This window comes from Cyprinodon variegatus, unplaced genomic scaffold (genome assembly GCF_000732505.1).
Source record: "Cyprinodon variegatus isolate N-32 unplaced genomic scaffold, C_variegatus-1.0 Scaffold30, whole genome shotgun sequence".
Classification (NCBI taxonomy): domain Eukaryota; kingdom Metazoa; phylum Chordata; class Actinopteri; order Cyprinodontiformes; family Cyprinodontidae; genus Cyprinodon; species Cyprinodon variegatus.
The window spans coordinates 1,892,751-1,918,307 of NW_015150483.1; the positions used below are offsets into that span (position 1 = coordinate 1,892,751).

Sequence of the window (25,557 nt, forward strand, 5' to 3'; positions counted from 1 at the left end):
AGTTGCAGATCCTTGATGTTGAGCTGTAGTACACAGTCCTGCTCCTTAATCTCATACTTCTTATTGGATCTGAGAGGTATTTTGTTCTTCTTCCACTGAACCAACACTCCAGGTTTAGATACCTCACAGATCAGAGAGGCTGTACTGCCTTCTTCTGCCTTAATGTTCTGCAGATCCTTCTTGAAGAATGGTGGGAGTTCTGGGAAAGATATGAGATGATTAAAATAAAAAAAATGTAATGTGATGAAAATCAGTAAATATTATTATATTTTACATATACAACAGCCTTTAAATTCTCCCTGATTATCACCTTTGACTGTCACATTAGCAGTTGTCTCTGTGCTTCCTGCCTGACACATGTAGCTGCCACTGTCCTCAAGTTTGAGCTCATTGATGTGGAGCTGGAGCAGACAGCCATCTTCCTTCATTTGGTACTTCCTACTCTCTCTAAGGGGAAGTCCATTCTTCTTCCACTGCACAGATACTCCTTGCTTAGATAATTCACACTGCAGTAAGGCTGCGCCTCCTTCCTCAGCCTCCAACCTTTTTAATTCTTTCTTGAAGAATGGAGGTGTCTCTGCGACAAGATTGCAGAGCAAAATACACAAGATAGCAGAAATTTAAATTCCTCCCAGCATTGGATTACAAACCCAAAACTGTTAAAGATTGGCACACCTCTGACTGAAACTGTTGCCACTGTTTCTGCTTTTCCTGCTTGACATGAGTAGCTCCCACTGTCCTCAAGCTTGAGCTCCTTGATGTACAGCTGGATGAAGCAGCCATCCTGCCTCATCTCATACTTCCTGCTGGCTCTTAATGGCAGCCCGTCTTTTTTCCACTGAATAGGCACTCCTAGTTTAGACAGCTCACAGTAGAGGCAGGCTGAGCCTCCTTCTTCCGCTTCTATGCTTTGCAACTCTTCTTGAAAGAATGGTGGAAGTTCTGGGAAAAAATTACGAAGTGAAAGTCTTGGTAATATGAAACAGCGAAATTAGGTGAACAAAAGACCAGCAAATGAAAACAGAAGCTTAAACCTGTTGAAAAGAAAGGAAAATAATTACCGGTTACAGTTAGTTTTGCATGGCTCTGCATGTCGCCTGTATCACAAGAGTATAAGCCAGTATCCTGGGGCTCAACATCATGGATCAGCAGCAGGTTTACTTTACCCTCCTTACGCATCTCATATTTATCACCACTTCGTAGTGGGATATGGCTGCGCTTCCAAGTAACCCAGGTGTTGCAGTCAGTTGTGGTACAGGAAAGGATAGCTGTCTCTCCTTCCATCACCACAGAGTCTTTGGGTTTCTCCTCAAATAAAACTAAAATTTGAAGTCAGTGTTTGATGTTAAAATGTCAGATGGAAATTGCATATTCAAGTACACATTTCCCCTAACTTTTCTACTCACCTTTTGGCTTGGGGACAACAAGCAGTTTTGCAGAGGTCCTCTCCTCCCCTACCACAAATGCTACCGTACCCGTCTCCTCTGGAGTGGTCATGGTGAGGACCAGACGGTGCTGGCGGCCATGGCAGGTCATCTGGTTCATCTCATTTTTCTGCAGAGGGCTCGAACCAAGCCACCAGGTGCCCTCGCTCACATCTGCATGGCTCAGCTCGCACACAAACACAGCGTCCTCTCCAGCTGTCACTGTTAAGTCATGCAGCCCTTTCACAATCCTGATGCGCTCTGTGGAGAAAGAGGAGCAGTACTCAGCGGGCTTTTGAAAAAGTTCTGCAAGTTGGAATATCAATGAGAACGATTGCTTCGAGAAAAGATCTCCTTGAAATGCCTGTTAAAATGCAATAATCCCAGGGTGTAAAGCAAGTTAGATCATAGAAAATGATTAAAAGAAATGTGTAATATGTAACGTAGATAGTTCAACCTAAAACAAATTAATAAACTTAATTGAATTTTGTAAAGTTGCACTTTAGCAGTAAAATGTTCTCCAGAGCTATCATATTATATGGATATAAGGATATCTCCACAGCCCTCTCAAGTGACCACAGATTTCTATTGGGTCTAATTCTTGGCTTTATATAAGCTTTTATAAGGCTATTATTTGTGATTTGTAATTTAGAAATCAGTTTCTACTGAAAAAAAAAGTATCTCTCTCCATCAGTGCTGGGAAAAGTATTTAACATTACTTCAACAAAAGTAACTAAGTAAGCAACTCAGTTACTGCACAATCAAAGCAACTAGTTACCTCGGCAAAGTAACTATGTATTTACTGCTTATGATGTAAAATGTTGATGAATTTGAGTCAATTAATTTTTATCTGAACTTTAAATACAGCTTGAAGTTCAGCTATTAAAGATTAAGTGTTTCTTTTATGAATTGATCATTTGAATTAGGGATGAACAATTAATTATATTGCAATATAATCAATTTAACAAAACACAGTCTTCAAAACNCAACCAAGATCAATCCCAACCAAGCCTCCGCTAACAGTACTGTCTCTCTCACAGACTCCAGTGAACCAGTCCCAGACCAGAACCAGTTCAACTGTTCATTCATTCATTCATTCATGTTTGTTCCTCAATAAACTGTTTAAACTTTCCCTCTGAGTCGTCAGTGTTCTGCATTTTGGGCCTCTCTGTTTACCCATCATGACAATAATAACATTTAATAGACGACCAACATCTATATCCAGTGTTTCACAGTAAATAATAGCAGTAAACCATTTGCACAAATAAAGCTTAACTCTGAAGAATAACAGAGCATTATATGTTGATAAACTGGCTGCCAGTTTTAAGTAAGTATTATTGAAAAGTGAGATGGTGCAAGAATCTTCAATAAATTAGAATTGCTTTATAACTCATGTAGCTAAAGTTTTTGTCGCCAAACATATTGTGGGTAATTCACTGGAACATTTGACCTTTGACTTTAGGGAGTGTGTCCGGTTCACTATCATTGAATTTGCAGTGCTCTCTACCTTCACCTTGCATCTTTCCTCTGAGTTTCTTAGAGCAATCAATGCATGATGGACATCCACTCTAATTATGGCTCCTTCGCCAATCGGCCTTAAAAATGGTGCATGCACCATCCCAGGATAAAAACTAAAAGCAGTCCGGTCCAGCAGCAGAGATCTCTTTAATGGATCAAATTGCCGTATGCACCATGTTAGATTGCATGCAACGAAACCTAAAGCAGTTAAAAAATGTCATTAATATATTATTCTGAAACTACATAACTGCAAACAATGCTCCCTACAAAATTTTCTTAAACACACCTGAATATTTTGGTTTACATGTGAGTGGTTTTTGAAACAGGTTGTAATAGATTTTGCTTTGAAAAAAACTCATCTAAAGAAAAGGAAGCCCATGATGCCACTGTTATTCTGTGGATATAAGGCTCTGTTGGTATTGCTTTGCCAAAAACTCTGTTTTTTTAAATCAGAGCAGTAAGTTCAAGTTTGATGTCAGATCAAACATATTTACCCATTAGCTTCTGGCAGATTTTAGACAGAACTGGATGTTTTCTTTCTCTCAACACTAATTTTTAGTCATAATAAGTCATTGCTGTCAGATCAAACGACTCATAAACAAAGCAAATGTTTAAGCTTCTGCACAAGGATATTGTAGCTTTTTAAAATCTTTTAGGTTTTCTACTTATCAGAGTTAATTGTTTAAGGCTAAAATACACAGAATGTTGGACACATTCAAGGTGGAATTGTTAGGAATCCAGTTTGTGTGGGTTGTGTTTTTGTGTTGTTCTCTCCCTCCACCACCAGGTGGCGCCCTGTTCTCGTTGGTCCTACCACACACCTGCGGCTGGTTGGCTCATTACTGAGGACTATTTGAGCGGTGGACTGTCACTACCTTGACGCCAGAGTGTTTGCCAGTTTTGGGTACTCTAGCCAAGCTGAGTTTAGCTGAGTCTAAGTTAGTCTTTGTTTACACTAAGCCTAACCTTGTTTTTGTCTTTGCCTTTTCGGCAGGAAAGCCTTCCTGCAAGCTGGATGTTTGGCCTTCTTCCCCTGGAAGGATTGTTTGAGTCTCACACTGAGCAGGTGATTAACCTCCACAAGTTCCGTTCAAGCCCACCAGGATTCCCAAGTGACAGTCCGCTCAATAGCTCCTCAGGATCCAACCAAGTCTAAACCTGTCAGCCCTCCAACGAGTCTCTACCTCTGGATAAACCCACACTTACTGGATTCTGGGAAGAAAGACTTCTCCACTAACCTGAGTCACATTTTCTCTGTCTCTTCAGCCATCGCTCAAAGTTCCCACAGATCCTGAACTAACCGCTGATACTTCCCTTCTCTCTTCCAGTTCCGTTTCACAAACACACTGAGTTTCCTGAATCAAACCCCCGCTGTCCTTATCAATAAACCTGTTATAACGTTTGCCATGGTTCTGAGTGGGTTTACTGCATGTGGGTCAGATCTCTTAAGAAAATCATGACAGGAACATGTTTTGCTAACTTAATCATGGTGTTTTGTTTTTTACAAAGAAACTGAGAATTTTAACAGAAGTCTGTATATTCAAAGGATCCTATCAATATTCAAATTAGAAAAAAGTTTTAAAACATTAGATACAAATTTACTGTAACATTCACCTACCCCTCACTATCAGCTTTGCAGTGGTCTTCTTGCCTCTGCTGATGCAGCAGTACTCTCCAGCATCAGCCAGTTCCAGTTTCTTTATTTCCAAAGTGTGCAAAGGACCTTTCTTTTTTAGTATATAATGCAATCCGTCTTCAACCACAGCGCTGTCTTTCCTCCAAGTGACTGGAACATTAGCGCTGGAAACTTCACAGGACATCAAAACAGATTTTCCCTCCATTGCCACTTGGCTCTCTAGTTCCTTCTCAAAGTACACAGATGCTGCAGCTGTTAAACACAAAATGAATAAAAAATGTGAATTCTCAACCAAATGTTTAATATTCATTTCATATTATGAAATTTCCCTCACCTCTCACGTTGACTTCAGCTGTTGTCTTCTGACCCCCGAAGACGCAGCTGTACTCTCCAACATCCTCTGGTTGTATGTTTCTGATTGTCATCTCAGCTTCCTTCCCTCTCTGTGCCATCTGGAACCTCCCTCCATGGCAGAGCTGGTCGTCCCCTTTCCACCACTGCACGGGCACCCCGGCCCTGGACACCTCACAGCGCAAACACACATTCCCTCCCTCTGGAGCCTCCTGGTTCTTCAGGCCCATTTTAAAAGTGAGAGGAATGGCTGGGGATGTATAAAATTAAAAATATTAATTCACACAACCACTGCATTATTGATTATGACAAAAAAAAGTTGGTCATTTAAAACTTTAAAAGAATATAGGATTCAGAATACAACCTTTGTGACAATTATTTTAAATATCTTAGAACTAAAAGCGAATAATGCTCCTGCTGCTGTCTAAAATGTCTGACTTATATATGTTTAATTGTATCAGTTTGCACAAAAAAACCCTATAGTCCCTGTAGCTTATACTAAACTAAATATCAATCTATATCTCTCTTTTCCTTTTCTCAAATACTATAGTTAGAATATCCTCTCCTTAAAGGTATAGTGGAAGATGTTCTTTTTTGAGGTTGATCATCAAAATAAGTGGTCCTCCTAATTGTCAATCATTCTGGTGATATGTCTATGTAAGGCCGTCCTACATGCTCGTTCACATTTTCACTTACCGGTGGTGAGTCGGACATAGTGAAAAAAAAAGCAAATCTTATTTTGTAAAGTAAGCTTTTATGAGCGATGCAAATAGCAACTATTAAACAGAGCGTGCACAAGGAGAAAAGGGCTTGTGCATGTTCTCTTACAAGTTTAAGAGACATTTTCGGGAGCAGGTAGAGGGTTGTTTATGTGCATTTCTTTTTAATGTGTAGAAGGCAGATCTTTTCAAACATCTGCGATAATCCTCCACTGTAACTTTAAGTTGTAAGTCTGCTGTGATAAACACTGACGGGTCCAATTGGTCAAGCTTTGAACACAATTCTTATTTAGGTTTACCAAGGAAAGGCAATCTTAATATATTTAAGTACCATGCATCAATAATTTACATTTTTAGAGCATTAATTACCATTATTGTATCAGTGTTTTATGTTACAGAAGCATACTGTATGCAACAACCAGTAAATCCTATGATCCAACAGCTCCTCTAATAGAATAACTGATTTCAAGCCACTGTGTTAAAGGCTGTCTGAGGAGGGTGGGCACAGTGCATAATGCTGTAAAAATGCTAACATTGCATTTTCATGTAAACATGATGGGGGTCTGTTTGGCCCAATTTTAGTACGGAGCCAAAAAGTATAATCACTTGTTGGTTTTTTAGATAATCTTTGAAATAAGAGAGAAATTCCTCACTTTCATGAAAGCAGAATAAAGCCTCCTCTATCTGAGCTTTTACAAGACTTTTTACAGATTTTTTTGATGATCAAGATATTTTTTCTAACATCTGACAGCAAATCAGTTTTCCAACCTCATGATGTTTATTATTTCTTACGTGTGATTGTGACATGTGCGGTGGTCTTAACATCTCCACAAATACAACTGTAAAGTCCACTGTCCTCCAGCTGTGCATTTTTGATGGTGAGCTCCATGTTGATGTTACGGTTTTTAATCTGGTATTTAAAATCACTCTTCAGCAGCTCTTTCCCTTTCATCCACTCTACAGCAAGGCCGGGCTTTGACACCTCGCAGCTCAACGTCACACTGTTTTCCTCCTCCGCCTGCTGGTTCTTTAGCTTTGTTTTGAATGTTACAGGAGGAGCTGCAATAGGAAGAAATTATGTACTTATTATTAAGTTGTATTATATGTTTAAATCAAGTTTAAAATTTGCATATGCCCCTCTTTCTTGCAAAAAAAAACAAAAAAGCAAATTAAAATAGAGTACACCCCATACCTACTTACGGAAGAGGATTAGGGCCACTGGAAAAAAAAAAGTTAACTGATTTTTAAATTTAATTTCAGTTTAGTGTGGGAAAATTCAGAATTCTGACTTTAATCTCAGAATTCTGACGTTTTTCTCAGAATTTTGACTGAATTCTGACAATAAATAAGTTAGAATTTTTATAATTAAAGTCAGAATTTTGAGATTGAAGTCAGAATTCTGAGAATTCTGAGATTAAAGTCAGAATTCTGACTTTTTCCCATACTAAACTGAAATAAAATGTAAAAATCAGTTAACTTTTTTTTATTTTTTTCCAGTGGCCCTATTCCTCTTCCGTGCCTACTTTTAGGTATTAGTTAAGTTCTAATATATTAGAACTTTTTTCATCTACTTTCTGAAGAAAAAAACATATATATATATATTTTAAAGAACATCTACTGAAAAAAGCAAAAGTAATTCAGCTTTAGAGGTGAAAAAAACATTTGATAAAAAACTATATTTTTGTATTCTTTCCTCTAACCTTTGACTGTGAGCTCAGCAGTGGACTGGCTGTCCTCTGTTTTGCAGGTATATTTCCCAGCATCACTCTCCTCAATGTTATTGATGATTAATTTGGTGAGACCTCCTTCTTGTTTTATCTCATACTTATAACCGGCCTTGAGGATCACTCTGCCTTTTCTCCAGTCGACAGGAGCTCCGGGCTTGGAGAGCTCACAGCAGAAAGTAGCACTGTCTCCTTCCTTTACCTCCAAACTCTGAACTTCTTTCTTGAATGTTACTGGAAGAGCTGGAAAAACAAGTTTAGAAAGTTATCTATGATAAAAAAAAATGTTAACATTTTCCCTTACAGAATCAACAAAAACATACCTCTAACTTTGATGTCAGCTGAAGTTACAGCATTTCCAGCAGAACAGCTGTATTCTCCTGCATCTGCAAGGGTTACATTTCTAATCAGCATCTCAGCCGATCGGCCCTGTTGCTTTATCTGGTATTTCTCTCCATCCAACAGCAGCTGTGCATCTCTCCTCCACTCTACTGCTTGGCCAGGTTTGGAGAGCTCACAGCGTAATGTTAAACAGCCGTCCTCCACTGCTTCTTGGTTTTTTAGTTTTTGCTTGAAAGTCACAGGAATTGCTGAGGAAGAGAAAGCCAAAAAAATTACTGAGGCCTCAGTGCACACCATGATTTCATTTCATGATGGTTGTGGAGTGTCTCACCGGTAATTGCAACATTGGCCATAGTTTTAAGATCATCACAAATGCAACTATAAGAGCCGCTGTCCTCTGGGAGACTTTTCCTGATTAGAAGTTCTACTTTGGAGCCGTTTTGCCTTATCTGGTATTTCTCACTGCTGGTTAGAACAATATCTTCCTTCTTCCACTGGACTGGGTATCCTGGTTTGGAGAGCTCACAACAGAGTGCCACTCCATTACCCTCCTGTACTTGAACATTTCTCAGATCTTGAATGAATTTTATCGGCCTTTCTGCAGTAAACAAAAGTAAAATACCCAAATTGTGACCAGTTACATTATAGCAGCATAATTGATTGCATAAGGAATACCAGTAGGAACGAATAAAGGGAGAAATAATTTTTTCTAACTGAATACATTCTATAAATTCCTCCTTGGATTCCTTTATATTTTGAAGTATCACATATAAGGAAGGAATTGGATGGTGTGGGTTATAAAAAAAAAAAAACAAAAACAGGGCAATCTCTAGTGCTCTTCATTTTGTTGTTTTTATGCTGAAAATATTTTTTGAAACATATTAAAGTGAACTAATATAAACCTAACCGAGGAAAATAAAAATGAAATGCTTTACACACCGTTCACTGTGATCTGAGCTGTCGTCCTTTCCTCTCCACATAGACAAGTGTAATCTCCAGAGTCCTCAACAGTGAGGTCAGTAATCTTCATTTCAACCTGCAGGTCTTTCTTCCTCATCTGATACTTGTCTCCATTTTTGAGCAGCACTCCTCCTTTCCTCCACGCCACAGAGGAAGCAGGCTTATTGAGCTCACAGTGCAGAGACACAACGTTGCCCTCTGTGACCTCCTGGTTCACTAACGGTAGTTTAAAACTTGGAGGAAGATCTGTCAATAAGCACAATTGAGATATTCAGTTTTTGTCACGGTGCTGTACTTCAGACAAGATGAAAAAGATGCAGTAATGACAGGAAATGAAGGGTGTCTCAGGGAAAAGGTTTCCTCAGGTAGAATATCATGCTCACAATGAGTTCTTTCTATTTAAGCGATAAGTAGATATTATCCACTTATACCAGACTAAATAAAGAATATTATTTAGGGAGTGAGTTTTTGACAGGCTGGCAGCACAACCCAAGCACAACCTTGCATTGTTCTGGAATGTTCAGTGGATCTCAATAATATACACACCCCTGTTGAAATCTCTGGTGTTACTAAAGAAAAAAAGGGGAACATAAAAGGAAGGAAAAAAATCAAATGAGTACAAATCATAAATTTGAAAGTTAAGCTTTGCAATCAGTTACATATGACCTGTTTGGCATGAAGTCAGTTAGACCAGACCCTTGAACAACTACTATTTTAAAGCATATTTTGATTCAATTTCTACACCCAGTCTTCTTGGATACACTGATAAAAATAAACCACAGGATACATGAAATAAAGATGTCTTTGAATTAATTTCCTGACATTTTGTGACAGGCATCCTTTTGATTGAGTCATAGATTTGCAGAAGCTGCAAAGGATCTTATTGCACAAAGATATCTGTCAGGAGAGAGCTACACAAAACTGTCACATAGTACTTCTTACTAAGGAAACTGTCACAGTCTTGATTCTTTTATGTTTTCTTTTGTGTATTCAGTTTTGCTTTGCTCCATGTTTTCTAGTTTTATTGGTTTAATTCTCATTTTGTTGTGTTTTCTGGTTATTTTTCAGTTTTTGGTTTTTTTATTTGCTGCCCTCTGCTGCCCTCTTGTGTTCTCCTTTTTCCCTAGCTCCAGTCTGCTATGTTCACACCTGCTCCCAATCTGCTCGTTAATCCTCTCTTTGTTCAGTCTCTCATAAATACACTCCTTGAGCAGTTCCTCAGTGCTGGTTCCTTGTCTAACTTCCTCCAACTCTGTTTCACTGAGTCTTCCTCGTCGAGATAGTTTTTTCCCCCCTGATGCCTCCATGGTTTATGGTTTGTTTGACTTTTTTTTCACGTTTGACTTTTTGGATTCCTGCCTCTGTTGTCTGTTAACAGTTCATTAGCAATCCAGAAACTTACCTCTGCCTCTGCATTTGGGTCCTCAAACCACAACCAAATCCTGACAGAAACGCATTACTGGCCTGATAATAATTCCCAGAAATATTATGATCAACGAAACCAAACTTAATGTTAAGCCTTCTGCCACAATAAAAAATAATAGAAAGAACATGGCGAAACATGGGGGAGGCAACATAATACTGTGGGATTACTGCTCTTCAGCTGGTTTTGGTGATTTAAAAAAGTGCTTTAAATTCTGATAAATTTTGCCTCAAAGATGTTGAAAACAAAAATGTTATCTGAAACTTCTGCCATGGAATTTTAGAATCTTAGTGCCATGCCATCTTAAATTAATACATGGCATGGAATATTTGGACTGTGCTAAACCGAGCAAAACACGTTTCTAATTTCATAGGTTCTGATAACTTCAATGGGAAGTATGTAAATATATCACCATGAGAAACTGTTTGATTATCAAACAAGTCTGAATGCTGAAACCGTAAATAACCTCTAATGGTCCCGTTTTAACATCTTTCACAACAGGCATTTACAACAAGGGTGTCTAATTTTTGAAATCCACCATGTTTGACATGTATAATTCATGAACAACTAAAACTATTCTAAATGGTATTATAACAAATGAGTCAAGGAAACTGCAGATATGGAAGAAGTAATGAACAGTGGTGGCAAATCACTGTGACATAAAGCCATGATTTGGATAAATAAGTGGGTGAGAGATATGAAGAAGGAATGTCTGTTTTTTTATGGCTTTCCGATATAATGAAGTTCACTCAGAGGGTGTGACTTTTGGTTTTTATTTTGAGGCTGACCTCTTTGACGTCTGCGCTCAGGTGATGCTGTAGAATACACTGTGAATTGATTTTACAGAAAGAGCATCGCATCTATGAAATCTTTATTAGAAGGTATTCTGGTGTACGTCCAGAAGCTATGGAGGTTTTGGTCTCACCTCGGACTCTGAGCTCTGCAGTGGATTGACTGTGTTTAGTCTTGCAGGTGTATTTTCCAGCATCACTTTCCTCCACCTTGTTGATGATCAGTTTAGTCAGCCGGCCCTCCAGTTTCATTTCATGTCTCTCTCCAGGCTTTAACAGGACTCTACCTTTTCTCCACTCCACAGGAGCATCAGGTTTGGAAAGCTCACAGCAAAAAACTCCACAGTCTCCTTCTTTGACTGTTAGGCTCTGAAGTTCTCGTTTGAATGTGACAGGAAGCGCTGTAATGGGGTTTTAGAGAAGAAATGGGAGTTCAACTGTCATTTTCTTTCTAAAATGAAAATAAAGTACAGACCTGCTGCAACTCTTATCATTCAGGTCATCATGTAAATGCTTTCATAGTTTATTCTTATGTACAAACTTACGTCTGACTCTGACTTCTGCAGTGGTTTTCTCATCTCCAGTGATGCAGCTGTACTTCCCTGCATCTTCCAGTTGCACGTTGAAAATAGTCACCAGCGCTTTCTTTCCTTCAACCTTTATCTGGTATTTGTCACGGCTTAACTCCTCAGACAGAACCTGACCCTCCTTCTGCCACTGAATTGGGACTCCTTTCTTTGACAGCTCGCAGTGAAGAGTCACACTAGTCCCTTCTTCCACTTCTTGGCTCTTCAAACTCGATTTAAATGATGCAGGGACTGCTATTAAAATAGAAATAATTTGTAGAATTAAAGCTACGCTAAGGTAAGGGGTAACAATAAAAGCTCAAACCCTGTACTTTAGTGCCGGGGAAAAATTGTACACTTTTCATTGGAATGCCATATAGAATATGAGAACATGATGCATTTGAATCGTAGTTTCTCAAGGGTGGAATGGAATATTTGAATAGAGTGTGCAACTTATACATTTATTGAACTTTCTGTAATATACGGATCTTCAAAATCAAATATATACGTTTATATATATAAGTACACCTCTGATGACATGCGGAGAAATGTTCCACTTAAACTCCATACTTTGAGTAGCCAATTATAACATGCTCTGTTGTGTCTTTGTCCTTTAGTGAGGGAGTGCTGCATCCTAGGAGCACATTGGAACATCATCACAGATCCTTCCTCCAATCAGCTTTTAGGCTTTATTTCTATTAATGTTCCCATTAAACATGGTGTTTACATCCCTGCGGTTATTGCACAGCTTTCTAATCTCTCCTAAATAGTCCAAAAACCAAATGTGGTTTTACAAGTTGTGTATTTTTTCCCCCCAAATTTTCTCCTTAGTTGTGCTTTTTTTGTTGCTCTTTTTCATGTTTTTTCCTATGAAGTAAATTTTCCTTTTTCTAATTCTATGTGCTTTGTCTTGCTGATCACCTTGCTGCTGGTACAACTGAACCTCTACTAAGAAACAATGATAATTTCAATTCTTCTTATCTATCTGTGCTATATTTTTGAACGTCATAACTGGTAGAAATAGAACTCCTTTAAAAATGTTTTCTGTAATTAACTGATTGATTAATGATATTTTATCTATTCTAAAGATAGGTTTTAATATTGAAACATGCAATTGTTTTCACCTTTTAACCATCTAGCAGTTGAGGTGATACCAGAGTGTTTTTTTGATAACTTTCCTTGATAAATGTGGTTTTTGTAATGCAGAAGAACCAGTAGCAGCCAAACAGATCCAAAGCAGTACAGTGATCTTACTCTGACAAGCCTCTCTCTTACCCTTCCTAATATTACCCTTGTTTTTTAGTTTGTTTGTTTTTTAACATAAGATTTGCATTTAACAATTTAATCCCTGAAATTAAAAAACATAAAAAGAAAGACAGATTAATAAAACACACACAAAGAAACTCAGTAATCTGCATGCTTCTTCCCATTTTCTTCAATGTCTTTTAGAAATTTGGACAATGGTGATCATGACTCTTCAAAATGTGCTCCCTTTCCTCTACAATATAAGTTAGTCACTCCAGAGCCATACATGATGCCATTTCCTTCACCCATATATGGTTGAAGTTGAATATTATCTTTGTTATTAAATAGTTCAATCTGTCTCCTTCAACAATAAAGCTTTCCTCTAAAAGGAATGTGTTTTTTTTTTTTTTTTTAAAAAACTTTAGTTTTTTGGACCATGATCAGAAAAGCTTTGCTTTTCTGATCATGGTCCCCAACACACATTTAAGCCTTATTCCTCTCCCACGCCTCTCCCTGCACAGATGCAGGTATCTCTCACTCACTCCCCATTTGGTTATTTTCTTCTTACTTTCTATCTTCTTATCTCTTAGCCAAAGTGACAGAAATTTGGACAAAACTAAAATTTTCCAGGACTCTCTGGCTGGACTACTTTAAACATTTTTATTTTTGATCACACTGCAGAGAAGCGCAACTCCATATCAGCGCAAAATACCTTCACCACACGGGACTTTACAAGCTTCTAAGCAGGATGGCTATCTTGGAAATGAAGATTAACTGAACTGAATAATCCAACCCAGATCTGAAAAGACACCTGACAGGGCGAACCCCACTTTTAAACGACAAAACCTGGCCAAGACTTCAGAGAGAAAAGGTGCAAAAAGCTGTTCAACATTTATACAAATATTAGCAAAGGATGTATGTTTGCATTTGATTATATTCATCTTATTCTGATTAAGTCTGAACTTGATAAAACTTTTAATACATTTTTAATTTTCATTTAACCTGTTTTTTTACTTTTCGATCATGAAGATGCATGGTTATTACTTTAACCTAAAATAATATTGATTGAATGCATAATCTAAAGCAAACATTAATATTGTTTAAATGTGCGTGACAAATGCCTGTACATTTGAAAATGATACACATTACAACAGTCTCACACACAAAAAATACATACCAATAACTTTTACAGTGGCTTTAGTCTTCTGCTCCCTGCACACACATGTATAGACGCCGCTGTCCTCTAACTCAGCATCCCTGATGGTGAGTTCCAGGCTGGAGTCCCTCTGCTTTATCTGGTACTTGTCTCCATTCTCGAGCTTCTCTCCTCCAAGCCACCACTCCACTGGGACACCAGCTTTAGAAATCTCACATTGCAGTGTGATGTTGTGTCCTTCCTCCACCTGCTGGTTCTTCAGCTTCTGTTTGAACGTTACAGGAATGGCTGAAAGGTCAAAAGGGTATGGATAGTTAGCATTTAATAATAAGAGTAACTTATAAAAACATTCAAAAAAATCTCTAATCTCTACTTTTATGTAACTTCATCTGCAGTCCAACATTAAGTCCTGAAAGAATAATTATATTTAAACCTATATTTAAACCTGTTAAGAGCTGTTTAAAATCAAATATGATATCGTTTTTTTAGCATTTTTTTGTTTTCTTTTTAAATATCCTTTATACCCAGCATGATCTAAAACTTAAGATAAAACTGGAATGAAACTTTGTGGTTTTATTACCATTAACAGTCAGAGTTGCTGTTGTCTCGATGTTTCCACAGATGCAAGTGTAGATATCGCTGTCATCAGGAGTCACATCTAGGATCCTGAGTTCAATATGTGTGTCTCTCTGTCGCACATGATACTTCTCTCCATTCCTGATGACCCCACCTTGATTTTTCTTCCACTCTACAGTTTGACCAGGCTTGGAGAGTTCGCAGCGAAATATAGCATTGTTTCCTTCCTCAATCAATATGTTCCTTAGCTTCTGTTTAAAGGTGATCGGCAGGGCTGAAAAGTCATGGATAAAAATTAGCTAAATAACCAACTCCAGATTATTCTTAAAATCATCACATCAGCTCATTGGTTAATAACATCTTACTGGTAATCTTGACTGTAGCAGATGTTATCTGATCAGCACACACACAGCTGTAAACCCCACTGTCCTCAGGTACAGGTTTCCATATCAGAAGCTCAAAGGTGGTCTCCCTTTTCCTCATCTGGAACTTGATGCCGTTCGTCAGCAGCTCCTGCTCCTTCCTCCATTCCACTGCTATTCCAGGTTTAGAAACTTCACAGCGCAATATCACACTACTGCCCTCCTCTGCTTGCAGGTTCTTAAGTTGCTGAATGAAGGTAATGGGAATTGCTGTGCAAAAGAAAGTTTTGAAATAATAATCCCCCAGGTCATACAGTAATGGCAAAACAGGCTATAATAAATCAAAGAAACTTTAGTAGATAGGTTTTGTTTTTTTTTGCTTTTGTTTTTTCTTCGAAACATGAAAACCTTAAACATAAAATCTTGCCTGTCTCTTGTTTCCATTAAGATCTTAGCATTTGATAAAATTCTAGGATTTAAATTTCATATTAGAGAGAAAAAGTAGACTTTTTATTATAAGATCTTTGGACAAATGTGAAGGAAAACCCTTCACCAAATAGCTCACCGTTTACTTTAAGGCTGGCTGTGGTCTGGTGTTTTCTGCATTGGCATGTGTACTCTCCTGTGTCCTCAGGCTGAAGTGCTTTGATGGTCATAGAAAGAATGGTTTTCCTCTGTTTCATGACGTATTTATCTCCAGGCCGGATATTCACAAAACCTTTCCTCCATTGAAATTGGACTCCAGGTAAGGAGTATTCACAAGTTAACGTAACATCCTCTCCCTCATTGGCCTCCATGGCATTCAGAGGCTTGGTGAACTCTGCCGGGATGGCTAAAGAAGACAAGAACCTTTATCTGCACTAATTCTACAGTAAATACACAAAACGTGGTGATAATACATAATATATTTCAGGTTTATACCTTTAACGGTGACCATAGCTGTAGTTGTGACATATCCAGCGCTGCACTCATACTCTCCGGCATCACTGTTGCTGACCTCTCGAATAGTCAGTCGTGCTTCACAGCCAGAACGGGTAATTAAGTATCTGGAGGAGTGCCACATCAGACAGCCATCTTTGTACCACAAGATGTGGCATGGTTTGGAAGTGACACAAGACAACACTAAACCACCTCCTTCAAAAGCCTCACAGTCCTCCAGTGCTTTGATGATAGTAGGACGCCTCTCTGATAACATGAAGAGAGACTTGTCACCTCTGACTGGAACACTGGTCCACATGAATATTCTAAAAAACTCACAAAAAGCTCCTTACCTCTAACTAGCAGTGAAGCATAAGATCTTTTGTCACCTGCCACGAACGAAATAGTGCCAGTGTCTTTCCGAGCAAGCTGTCTAAATGTGAGAGTATGGAAGCCCCCAGATCCCATCTGAATCTCATTAAGCTCGTTAGTATAAAGCAGAGTCTCATCCAGGTACCATTTGACCCCCAAGTAGTCATCGGGACAAATTCGACACCTGAATGTGACTGTGTCACCTTCAAGACACTCCACATCCTCGAGCTCATCCAAGATTATCACTTTCTGATCTGTAATATAGAAGAGTGAAAAAAATATGGACACAACAAAAGTATCAGCTTTTAACTTTTGCAACATTCAAACAACAAACTTCACTGTACATTATGTTGTAGGATCCAATATTACCTTAGCTAGTTCAATACTTGTGTACTACATACTTTAGAAATAAAAATCATATGTTTGTTGAGGTTTTACAAAAAGCCAAGCAGGGCCAACATTTTTCCGAACCCCATGTTGTTATAATTATAGCTCCAGGTCTCTTAGGGTATTTCCCTACCAGTTTTATAAATCTTAAAAAGTAAGTTAGAAGCATCTGTACAGTATTTTCAAATTCATTCAAACTAGTTAGAAAGGGTTGACAAAAATCAGTTTTGAAGTCTTGCATCAGATACACATTCTGGAAGATGATGGTTATTTTATGGAAGAAAAGCATTCTAACAGCACTATGAAGATGACAACACCATGTTTTAGTGGGGTAATGGCAGTCTCAGGTAATGAGAAGTCTTATCTCCCTGCCAGATGGAACATTTTACATGTTGGTCAAATTGTCCATCCAGACGAACCTACTTCAACAGACTTTTGGGGTTTCCTACTTCGGGGAGTGGTGGCCTAGTGGTTAGAACATTGTGCTTGGGTCACGGAGATTCTGAGTTCAACTCCCATACCAGACTGAGCAAAACCCACACTGTTCTCCGGGCTCCGCACAATGGCAGCTCACTGCTCCCAAAGGGAATGGGTTAAATGCAGAGGTGAATTTGTGTGTGAGATCAATAAAGTTAAATTATTATTAAATGTTTAGTATCTTCTTTAAACAACAGTTTTTATAGTGACCATTTTTTATCATACGCCAAACATTTTATGTCTTCATGCTCTGATCAACCTCCTCCAATGCCCCTTTGCCACACCTAATTGTTTTCTTGCTTTACCAGTGGCTGTACTTCCCTTCTCTACCTTCCCACCAGACGATCAACTGCCCTGCTCCATCAGAAATCCAGGCATCCATTTTTGTTTGTTGTTTTGCCCTCTACTGTGTCTTGTGACCCTCTGGCTCCTTTCCAAGCCCTATACTGTTTATCTGATATCCAGACATTGATGATAATTCTGCCTTACGACATCTGCCATTCTGTAAATGACACTGAATATTGACCTAAAGTCTGGGACGAGCAGTGTAATTGCAGAATGGCCCTAGTAGAAATGAATTGAATGAATGAACCATTCTGAGAGTTATTCCTTTTTAAATGTATTGATTGCAATGTTCAATTATGTTACAAAGTGAGATAAACAGTTGAAATTAAAATAGTTAAACTTTAAAGATGGCATTTTGGCATTTAAAGGCAATATGTTATTTACGGCAGTTGACTTTTTGTTGTTGTTAATGTGCTGAAAAAAGCTGTTAAGGGCATAACTGGAGGAACTGGAGGAGGTTCTGTAACCCAAAATGGGGCCTGGTAGATAAGTGTGGGAACCACCAGTTTAAGACAACAGAAACTTCATTCCCTTTTGAAGGGAGATAATGACTTAATTATGCTCCAAACACCTTCACACTTCATGCATTTTGACCTCACCCTGCACAGTCAGATGTGCCCGGCTTTGCATGGTACCAACGTCACACACGTAAATATCCGCGTCTGTTTTCTCCAGACAGTTGATGGTTAGGGTTAGAACAACTCCCTTCTGCTTCATGACATACTTCTTCCCAGACCTGAGCTCCAACATGCCCTTCAGCCATGTCACGCGCTTGGCTGGCCGCCTGGTCTCACATTCCAGTGTCACTTTACCCTTTTCTTCTCCTCGAGTGTCCCTCAACTCCCTTGCAAATGTGTGTTGAAATTCTAAAATAAAATAAAGTATATTTAGTAAGTCAAGCCAAGATGCATACTCAGTTTACATACTGTAGCATACTGTATTGTAGAAAATCTTGCCTATATCAAGAAATGCCCTCTTTAAGAGGGCACTATTCTCAGACGATTTCACTGTGTTACAAACAAAGAAAATGGAGAACCTCATGCAATTTTCAGGATTGAAACACTAAATTATGACCCTCCATCCTAATATTGCTGCTGGAATCAAGTCTCATTGGATGAGAGAAAACATTTCCAGTCTGTTGAATGTTACATTTTGGTCAACTAGTGAAAATTGTAGCTTATTAGATAATTTTAAACTTCCTTAGCATTTATCTTCTGAAATCAACAAAGTATTTCTTTCCACACAACTGCCATATTTTGCCTTTTTCTGATCATTATCCATAAACCTGAAATATGGGTTGTGTGTAAAAATCTTCAAAAATAAACACTTCTATAAAACAATAAAATCAACCTAGCTGAAACTTTAAACCAAAGGTCAACCAAATGCCCTTCAGTCATCATTGTGGGACTAAGTTTAAACCTAATCAATGATATTTTAGTCTAGAAGCCTTAATGCCAAGGGATTGATTCAATGTTTACTTTAACAACACCTGTGGATAATGGTAAATAAGAAAAATGTCAGTAACTGTATCTGAAAAAATAATACGTTACTTTTGAATCTGTCTGTTTGTAATTTCTACTTTTACTAAAAGATTAAAAACGGTAACTACCTCTGATCTCCACCTTGGCTCTGGAAGCAACACCGTCAGCTTCACAGCAGTATTCTCCAGAGTCTCTGATGGAGGTATTTTTGATCAACAGCCGGGCCAGGTTCTTCTCTATGCTCATCTCATATTTAGGGCTCTGCCTGATGGGACGTCCATTCTTCAGCCATCGAATGGTGACATCTGGTTTGGTGATTTCGCAGCTCAGCTCAGCATCCTCCCCAGGCACGGCCTTCACATTTAACAGGTCCCTAAAGATGTGCACAGACTTCTCTATAGAGGGAAAGCAAGTATTTTCTCAATGTTAGCATAAACTGAATAAACATATAAACCTTAATGAGACACAGCTTTTTACCTTTTACAAACAACATGGTCCTACAACTCAGATCTTTAATTGTGAAAACCACGTCACCAGCGTCAGAAAGGAGGACATCTCTAATGGTCATCTTATAGATGCGTTTGTCGTTTACTAGCTGAATGCGGCTGTTCGTAACCACCATCTGACCATTGATGGTCCAAAGTGGTTCATCATCCAGATCATGAGATAGATGGCACTCGAAAACACAGCTTTCACCTTCCAGAACAGAGACTGTCTTTATCCGCTGGACAATGCTAATAATAAGATCTGCAAATACAAGATAAAACAGAAGCTTTGGGATCAATCTTGGTAGCTGCAGACCATTACAGACAGCAATAACAAGTGCAGAAGATTAAGAGATTGAACTGTTAGTGCTGTTTGAATTCCCTTTACCATGTACTGTTACTTTAGCCTTGGACTGACTGGTACCCAGGTCACAGGTGTATTGACCAGCATCTTCCTTGCTCAGTGTGTGGATGATCAGTGCTCTGCACTTCCCGCACTGCACAAACTCATGTTTTTCATCAGGTGACAGGACGGCCCCATCCTTCTTCCAGATAGGAGTTACTGAATCTTTAGAGATTTCACACTGCAGGCAAACTTCCCCTTTCTCCTCTCCAATAACATCCTCCAAAGACCTGAGAAACACAGCTGGACGCTCTGGAGACAAAACACATTCATGCAAGTTCATGAGTTTCCTAAATTCAGAGCTTTTCTTTATTGTGCACTTCATATAATTTTGTTTCTGACCTTTGACCTTTAAGACAGTTGTCTCAGTGAGTAGACCTGCTTTAAATGTGACCCTGCTCTCCTGTGGTCTAAGCTTTTGCATCCTGAGACTGTGCATTGTGCCCATGTGCTGGATTCGATTGATGGCGTTAGAATTGAGGCGGATGTTGTTCAGCAGCCACTCTGCGTTTGCAACAACATAGTTTAGCTCACATGAAAAAGTGGCAGCGCCATCTTCCTCAATTTCAACAGGATCAAGATGTTTGACCAGCTTCAGTGTTTTTACTGTAAGACAAACAAAAGAGCATTATTATTTATTTGTATGTTTCTAGATACAAAAAGTAATTATAAATCAAATCAAACATCATAGGGATCAGGAAAAAGCTTTTTATTGACATACCTTCAACTTTGAGCTGCGCAGTGCTCTGTGAACCTCCAGCCATGCAGCGGTACTGTCCCGAATCCATCCCTGTCAGGCCATGAATGATCAGCTCTGCTCGTTTGCCCTCTCTTTTCATGGTGTACTTGTTTGAGAACTTTAGTGCGGTGCGACCTTTAAACCAACGCACCATCCGGGGTGATGGGGCAAACTCACAGCTCAGGCTCACAGAGCTACTCTCCTTTGCCTCCACATCATCTAAGTGGTGAACAACTTCAAGAGGTCGCTCTGATGAGGATACATACAGCAGACAGTTGGAAAACATCAGCATAAATTAGCTTTCTGCAGTGTGTCATTGCTTGGTTATTGCTATAAACAAGAAATATAACATTTTATATAGGAGTACTTTGTACCTTAAGCAAAAAAGTTTTATCTAAACCGAACAAAGGCTCCAAACATCCATCTAGTCTTACATTTTAATAAACAAATACAAAGACAATACAAAGACAAGGCAGTCATGTAACACAACTTTCCTTGGAATTTTATTTTCTGATTTTCAAATTTGAGTAAAAGTTTATTCTACTAAGAGCTCCTTCACTTCTGCTTTAGGGCAAATGTTGTCCCTTTAGGATTTTGAAAAACAGACTAAAAGCAAATTGTTGTAACTCACTCAATAACTTAGTAATATATAATTGATAAAGCCATACTGTTGGTAAAGAAATTTTTTTACAAAGGAAAGATGCACCTTTTCTTTATTTTCACTACCTTTGAGAGCATATAGTTACTAGTATCTGATCATATTAAGTATTTATTAAATTTTGATATCATGTAAAATAAAAAGCAGAACATAGTTTGTAATAAAAACTAAACAAGAAAAGGTTTTCAAACATGTCTTTTGAGATCAGTTTTCTCTTACAGCCTCAAATACAACACAACAAACCGCCTTTAAAAGTGAGTCAATAATAATAATCTAGCTGTGTGTCTTCAATATTAGTATAAATACAGCTTTAATACATACATTAATAAAATGTATCCTCCACTAATCTGACTTTTAAGCAAGAAAAGGTAATATAGATAATAGATAATAGAAAAAGATACAAAGAAGATACAAAAAGCCATAAGATGTGTATATTGCTGTCTGGTGCAAGCCTTCTGAAGAAATGTACTGTGCAGAGCATTAGGAGTAAAACATTGCTCTACAAGAGGAGGCAGGGGAGCACAATACAAATAAACACAACAGATTTCCTGAAAACAAACAAACATACAAAACAAAAAAACACTTAGAGAGTGAAGCTCGTTGTACAGTCTTTACACTGGGTCCCTGTCTGAATGAGGATAATCGCTGTTAGACTATAAATCACTGAATAGCATAGCACCAAAATACATTACAGACGTACTGTCAGTGTATCAACCACCCAGATCTCTCAGGGCTTATTGGTCAAGTCTACTCTGCATACCCAGATCCAGAATCCAACATGGAGAAGCAGCATTTACTTCTTATACACCACTAATACGTAATAAACTCCCAAACTGTAAAAATTCTGAAAATCTAGGTCGCTTAAAGTTGAGATTAAAATGTATTTGTTTAAAATGGCCTTTGACTGTACTATCTAAAAATAATGAGGTAAGTTTTCAGTCAAATTTTCATTTCATTTTTTTGTTCATCATTCTTTTGAGTAAATCTTAGTAATTATTATTTTATATTCTAACATGTGCGTTAACTTTGGAACTTAAAACTTTAAACAGTCTAAATCTACAATGCAGTTTATAAATAAACTTACCTTGCATTGACTCAAAAAAAAATTTTAGGTTTGTCTTTAGATTCACATTTATCCATCGGTTAATGCAACCATTTTTGGCATTTACTTAATCACATTTAGTTACTTTAACACAATTATTTCATGTCAGGAGTGTAGGACATAAAATAGTTGTTTGAGTAACTAAATATGATTAAGTAAATGCCAAAAACGGGTTGCATTATTTTCTTTCTGTGAAAATTTCAAGATATATCTTTGAAGCTTGTGAACTATCTAATTTAGACCTGCCTTGAGTAACTGGTTATTTGGTTGTCGGACACTTTAGGAGCCCATTATTTTTTGTTAATATTTAACTAAGACTATTTATTTATTTATTTATTTGTGGATAATCTCATTACCTTTATTTATTTTACTTTATTGTTTGATATTTGTTTTGAGATGTATTTATTTATTTTTGTTATTTAGTTATGTTTCCTTGTTACTGGTTAGTTATGAGTAATTTGGGGAATTACGTTAATAAATAGGCTGTCAATGGATGAGCATAAGGTTTTTCACCAGCATAAGAGAAGCATTGAGGAAATCTTTGTCTTTTCTTTTTGCTTGCTTAAGGAGAAATAAAACACAGAACTAAAAGACTACCTGGAAAGTTGATTTCTTTTTGCTTGCATAAATAACTTGTCAATGGTGCATGGGCCACAACAGATACTTTTTAATTTGTTGTGGCAAATTCAAATGATCACATCAGCTTTTTGACACACAGACCAACACAAATGCACAACAGTTACTGTATGTCTATTTTCTTATTCCTCATAAACTTTACAATGTATTTATGTCACAGCAATCCTTTTACTTTCTCAAATTAAATTGTTAGTACTACAAATTATATACTTAAATATTTTTAAGGTGGTTTTCATGTAATCCAAAAGTAACACTGAAAAGAGATTGCATGAGCACTCACCCTTGACAGTGAGCTGTGCGGAGGAACGGCTCTTCCCAGCCACAAAGACTACAGGCCCTGTCATGGAGCTGTCAGTGCTTGTGAAACACAGAGTGTGGAGTTTCCCCTGCCTGTCAATGTTCACTCCTGTAGAGTGCTCCAGGACCTCGTCATTCAAGGTCCACTTCGGGGGCCTCCCTGACTTTAAGCTGGTTTCCACCTGAAATACTGCTGGATTTGGCTCCATTACCTCCAGAGACTTCATCCCCTGCACAATGCTGATGGCCTGCTCTGCAGGTGCAACAATAAAACATCACCATAAAGCTTGTGTTTTTCTGATTTTTACATTTTAAGACAAGAAACATATAAATATATTAAGTTCTATTCATAAACCTCTATTTACAGCTACTTTAAAACAGTTGGAAATCAAACATAAAGGGGCCAATGTTAAATCTATTTCAATATTTTTGCTATAAAAACATGTATCCCACCCTCCACCAGAAGCTGACATGATGTTTTATCATCTCCCGCATCACATGTGTAGGTGTCTTCATCTGAGGAGCGAACATCTTCGATGGTCAGCTGCCTGTAGACATCCTGGCTGATTAGCTGATACTTCTCGCCGGGCAGGAGCTCCTTACTGCTCTTGTACCATCTGACCTGAGCATTAGGCCTCGACACTTGGCACTCCAGCAAACCTCTGTGGCGATACATGGCGATTTTGACCCTTAGAGGTCGAACTATTTGAACTGGGAGCTCTACAAAAAAAGTAAAAGTAGATTTTGAGATGACGATGGTGAGAAATAATCACATTTAACAGTTTTATTATACTCAGGTTGTACTTTCAAGGTACCTAATTCTGCAGCCAAAAAATGCTGGCTCACCTTTTACTGTGAGAGTGGCATGAGATGAGACCCGCTCTGCAGTGAATCTGATCCCCCCTGCATGTTCTGGTCTGACTGACTTGAAGAGCAAGGTGTGTGTTTTACCTGAAATCAGATTAGAATGTATATCAGTATAATCCTGCCTTAATCAATCATGTCTATGTTTCTTTGAGTCCTTATTTAGATTAAAACGTGAATGCTATGAATGGCTGTGTTGGTGAATGGGTAACTTTCTCACCCTGGTGTCTTATCTTGATGGTGTCCCCAGGTCGGATTCTGCAGTCATTGCGATACCACCTACCATCCACATCCACCTGATTGACTTCACATAAAAAGCTGACAGGACGACGTTCAAGCGTGTCCACATCCTCCAGCTCCTTCACAATGTATATGTCCCTAGCTGCCAGAAAAAAAAGCAGCCACTGTAACTGTCCTGTTATCGATGGAACTAAAAACAAATTTTTGGTTATATTTGTGTAATTGTTTTAAGTTTTAGATTTAAGTTTGGATTGGACTAGATAAAATGAAACAGATCAAATAAAAAATGTAGGTTTATCAGCAGCGAGTGCTCCAGGAGGGTTTGGTGATTTGCAGAAGTTAGTAGATGTAAGGTGTGCTTCTCCAAGATCTCACAGCCTCTCAATTATAGGAGAACAATTATTTCCAAACATTCAAACCTAAGGGCAGCAGGTGAAAACACATGTTTTCTGATCTTTGGGAGATGGAACGCAACAATGTTTAGAAGAGTGCAGCAAATCACTTGGTCTTTCAGAGAGGTGGTTATCCAACACATGGTACTGTGATGCTCAAAGATCCCTCTGTATGCTTTCATCTCCTCTAGAATGTTAACAAGAGAAAGGTAGAGTTCTATCAACTAAATCAATCATTAACTTATGTATACCTTTTTGTTATTGAATAAAAACTCTAATTAAAGGTCGTTTTTTTGGTGTATAACCATACAACTGTGAGCGTATGAATCATCAGAGATGTCAATCACCATATAAAGCCTTGAAATGGCAGAGTGTTGCCATTATCTGAGTCATTATATAAAACAAACTCATTCTGACTTGGATTTCAACTAAATAGACACCACAGTACTACATATCTTGGTTAAGTTTGTGCTTTACTGCCTTACCTCTGACATTAAGCCTTCCTGAAGTCTGCACCTCACCAGCCTGGAAACAGTATAAACCAGCATCTCCCAAAGCCACCCGGTTCAGGATGAGGCAGTGTTTCTTCCCATGTGTGCTGATGCGACAGCTCGGCTTTGACTTTACTTTTGTCCCATTTCTGGTCCAAATGCCCTCTATGTAGGCCAAGTTAAGAGTCACCTCCAAGGAGCAGCTCTCACACTCTGACACCTCCACATCCTCCAAACCCTTCACCACTTTCAGACGGTTTACTGGCAAACACAGATTAGAGTTTGAGAACCTCCTTACCAGAGCAGTAAAACCACTGAAAAGTAGTTTTAACAGAAATGTTGTAAAACATACCTGCAGCTGCAACTATCCCTCCACATTTATTATCCCCCATGTGTCCAGCTTTTGAGAAGATGTGTGAATATTTACTTTCAACAAAAAGGAATCTGCAGGGACAAAATAAATAGTCATAAAAAATA

The 25,557-nt window shown here is 38.3% G+C and overlaps 1 protein-coding gene across 1 annotated transcript in view; it reads right to left on the reverse strand.

Annotated features, from left to right (window-relative positions):
* LOC107100726 (obscurin-like) overlaps positions 1–25,557 on the reverse strand; it is a 59,596-nt gene that overhangs the window by 31,748 nt on the left and 2,291 nt on the right. Inside the window, exons 2-33 of the mRNA XM_015399342.1 lie at positions 25,433–25,524; positions 25,075–25,341; positions 24,178–24,339; positions 23,940–24,044; positions 23,547–23,813; positions 23,077–23,346; positions 20,383–20,649; positions 20,004–20,267; positions 19,647–19,913; positions 19,251–19,520; positions 18,902–19,168; positions 17,892–18,158; positions 16,065–16,337; positions 15,715–15,978; positions 15,359–15,625; positions 14,797–15,063; positions 14,436–14,705; positions 13,877–14,143; positions 11,434–11,709; positions 11,023–11,289; positions 8,654–8,920; positions 8,046–8,312; positions 7,696–7,962; positions 7,349–7,615; positions 6,441–6,707; positions 4,913–5,179; positions 4,561–4,830; positions 1,407–1,685; positions 1,062–1,319; positions 676–942; positions 311–577; positions 7–199 (exon numbers count right to left, since the gene is read on the reverse strand). Coding sequence (XP_015254828.1) covers positions 7–199; positions 311–577; positions 676–942; positions 1,062–1,319; positions 1,407–1,685; positions 4,561–4,830; positions 4,913–5,179; positions 6,441–6,707; positions 7,349–7,615; positions 7,696–7,962; positions 8,046–8,312; positions 8,654–8,920; positions 11,023–11,289; positions 11,434–11,709; positions 13,877–14,143; positions 14,436–14,705; positions 14,797–15,063; positions 15,359–15,625; positions 15,715–15,978; positions 16,065–16,337; positions 17,892–18,158; positions 18,902–19,168; positions 19,251–19,520; positions 19,647–19,913; positions 20,004–20,267; positions 20,383–20,649; positions 23,077–23,346; positions 23,547–23,813; positions 23,940–24,044; positions 24,178–24,339; positions 25,075–25,341; positions 25,433–25,472 — 8,000 coding nt within the window. The 5' untranslated portion in view covers positions 25,473–25,524. The remainder of the gene's footprint in view (positions 1–6; positions 200–310; positions 578–675; positions 943–1,061; positions 1,320–1,406; positions 1,686–4,560; positions 4,831–4,912; positions 5,180–6,440; positions 6,708–7,348; positions 7,616–7,695; positions 7,963–8,045; positions 8,313–8,653; positions 8,921–11,022; positions 11,290–11,433; positions 11,710–13,876; positions 14,144–14,435; positions 14,706–14,796; positions 15,064–15,358; positions 15,626–15,714; positions 15,979–16,064; positions 16,338–17,891; positions 18,159–18,901; positions 19,169–19,250; positions 19,521–19,646; positions 19,914–20,003; positions 20,268–20,382; positions 20,650–23,076; positions 23,347–23,546; positions 23,814–23,939; positions 24,045–24,177; positions 24,340–25,074; positions 25,342–25,432; positions 25,525–25,557) is intronic.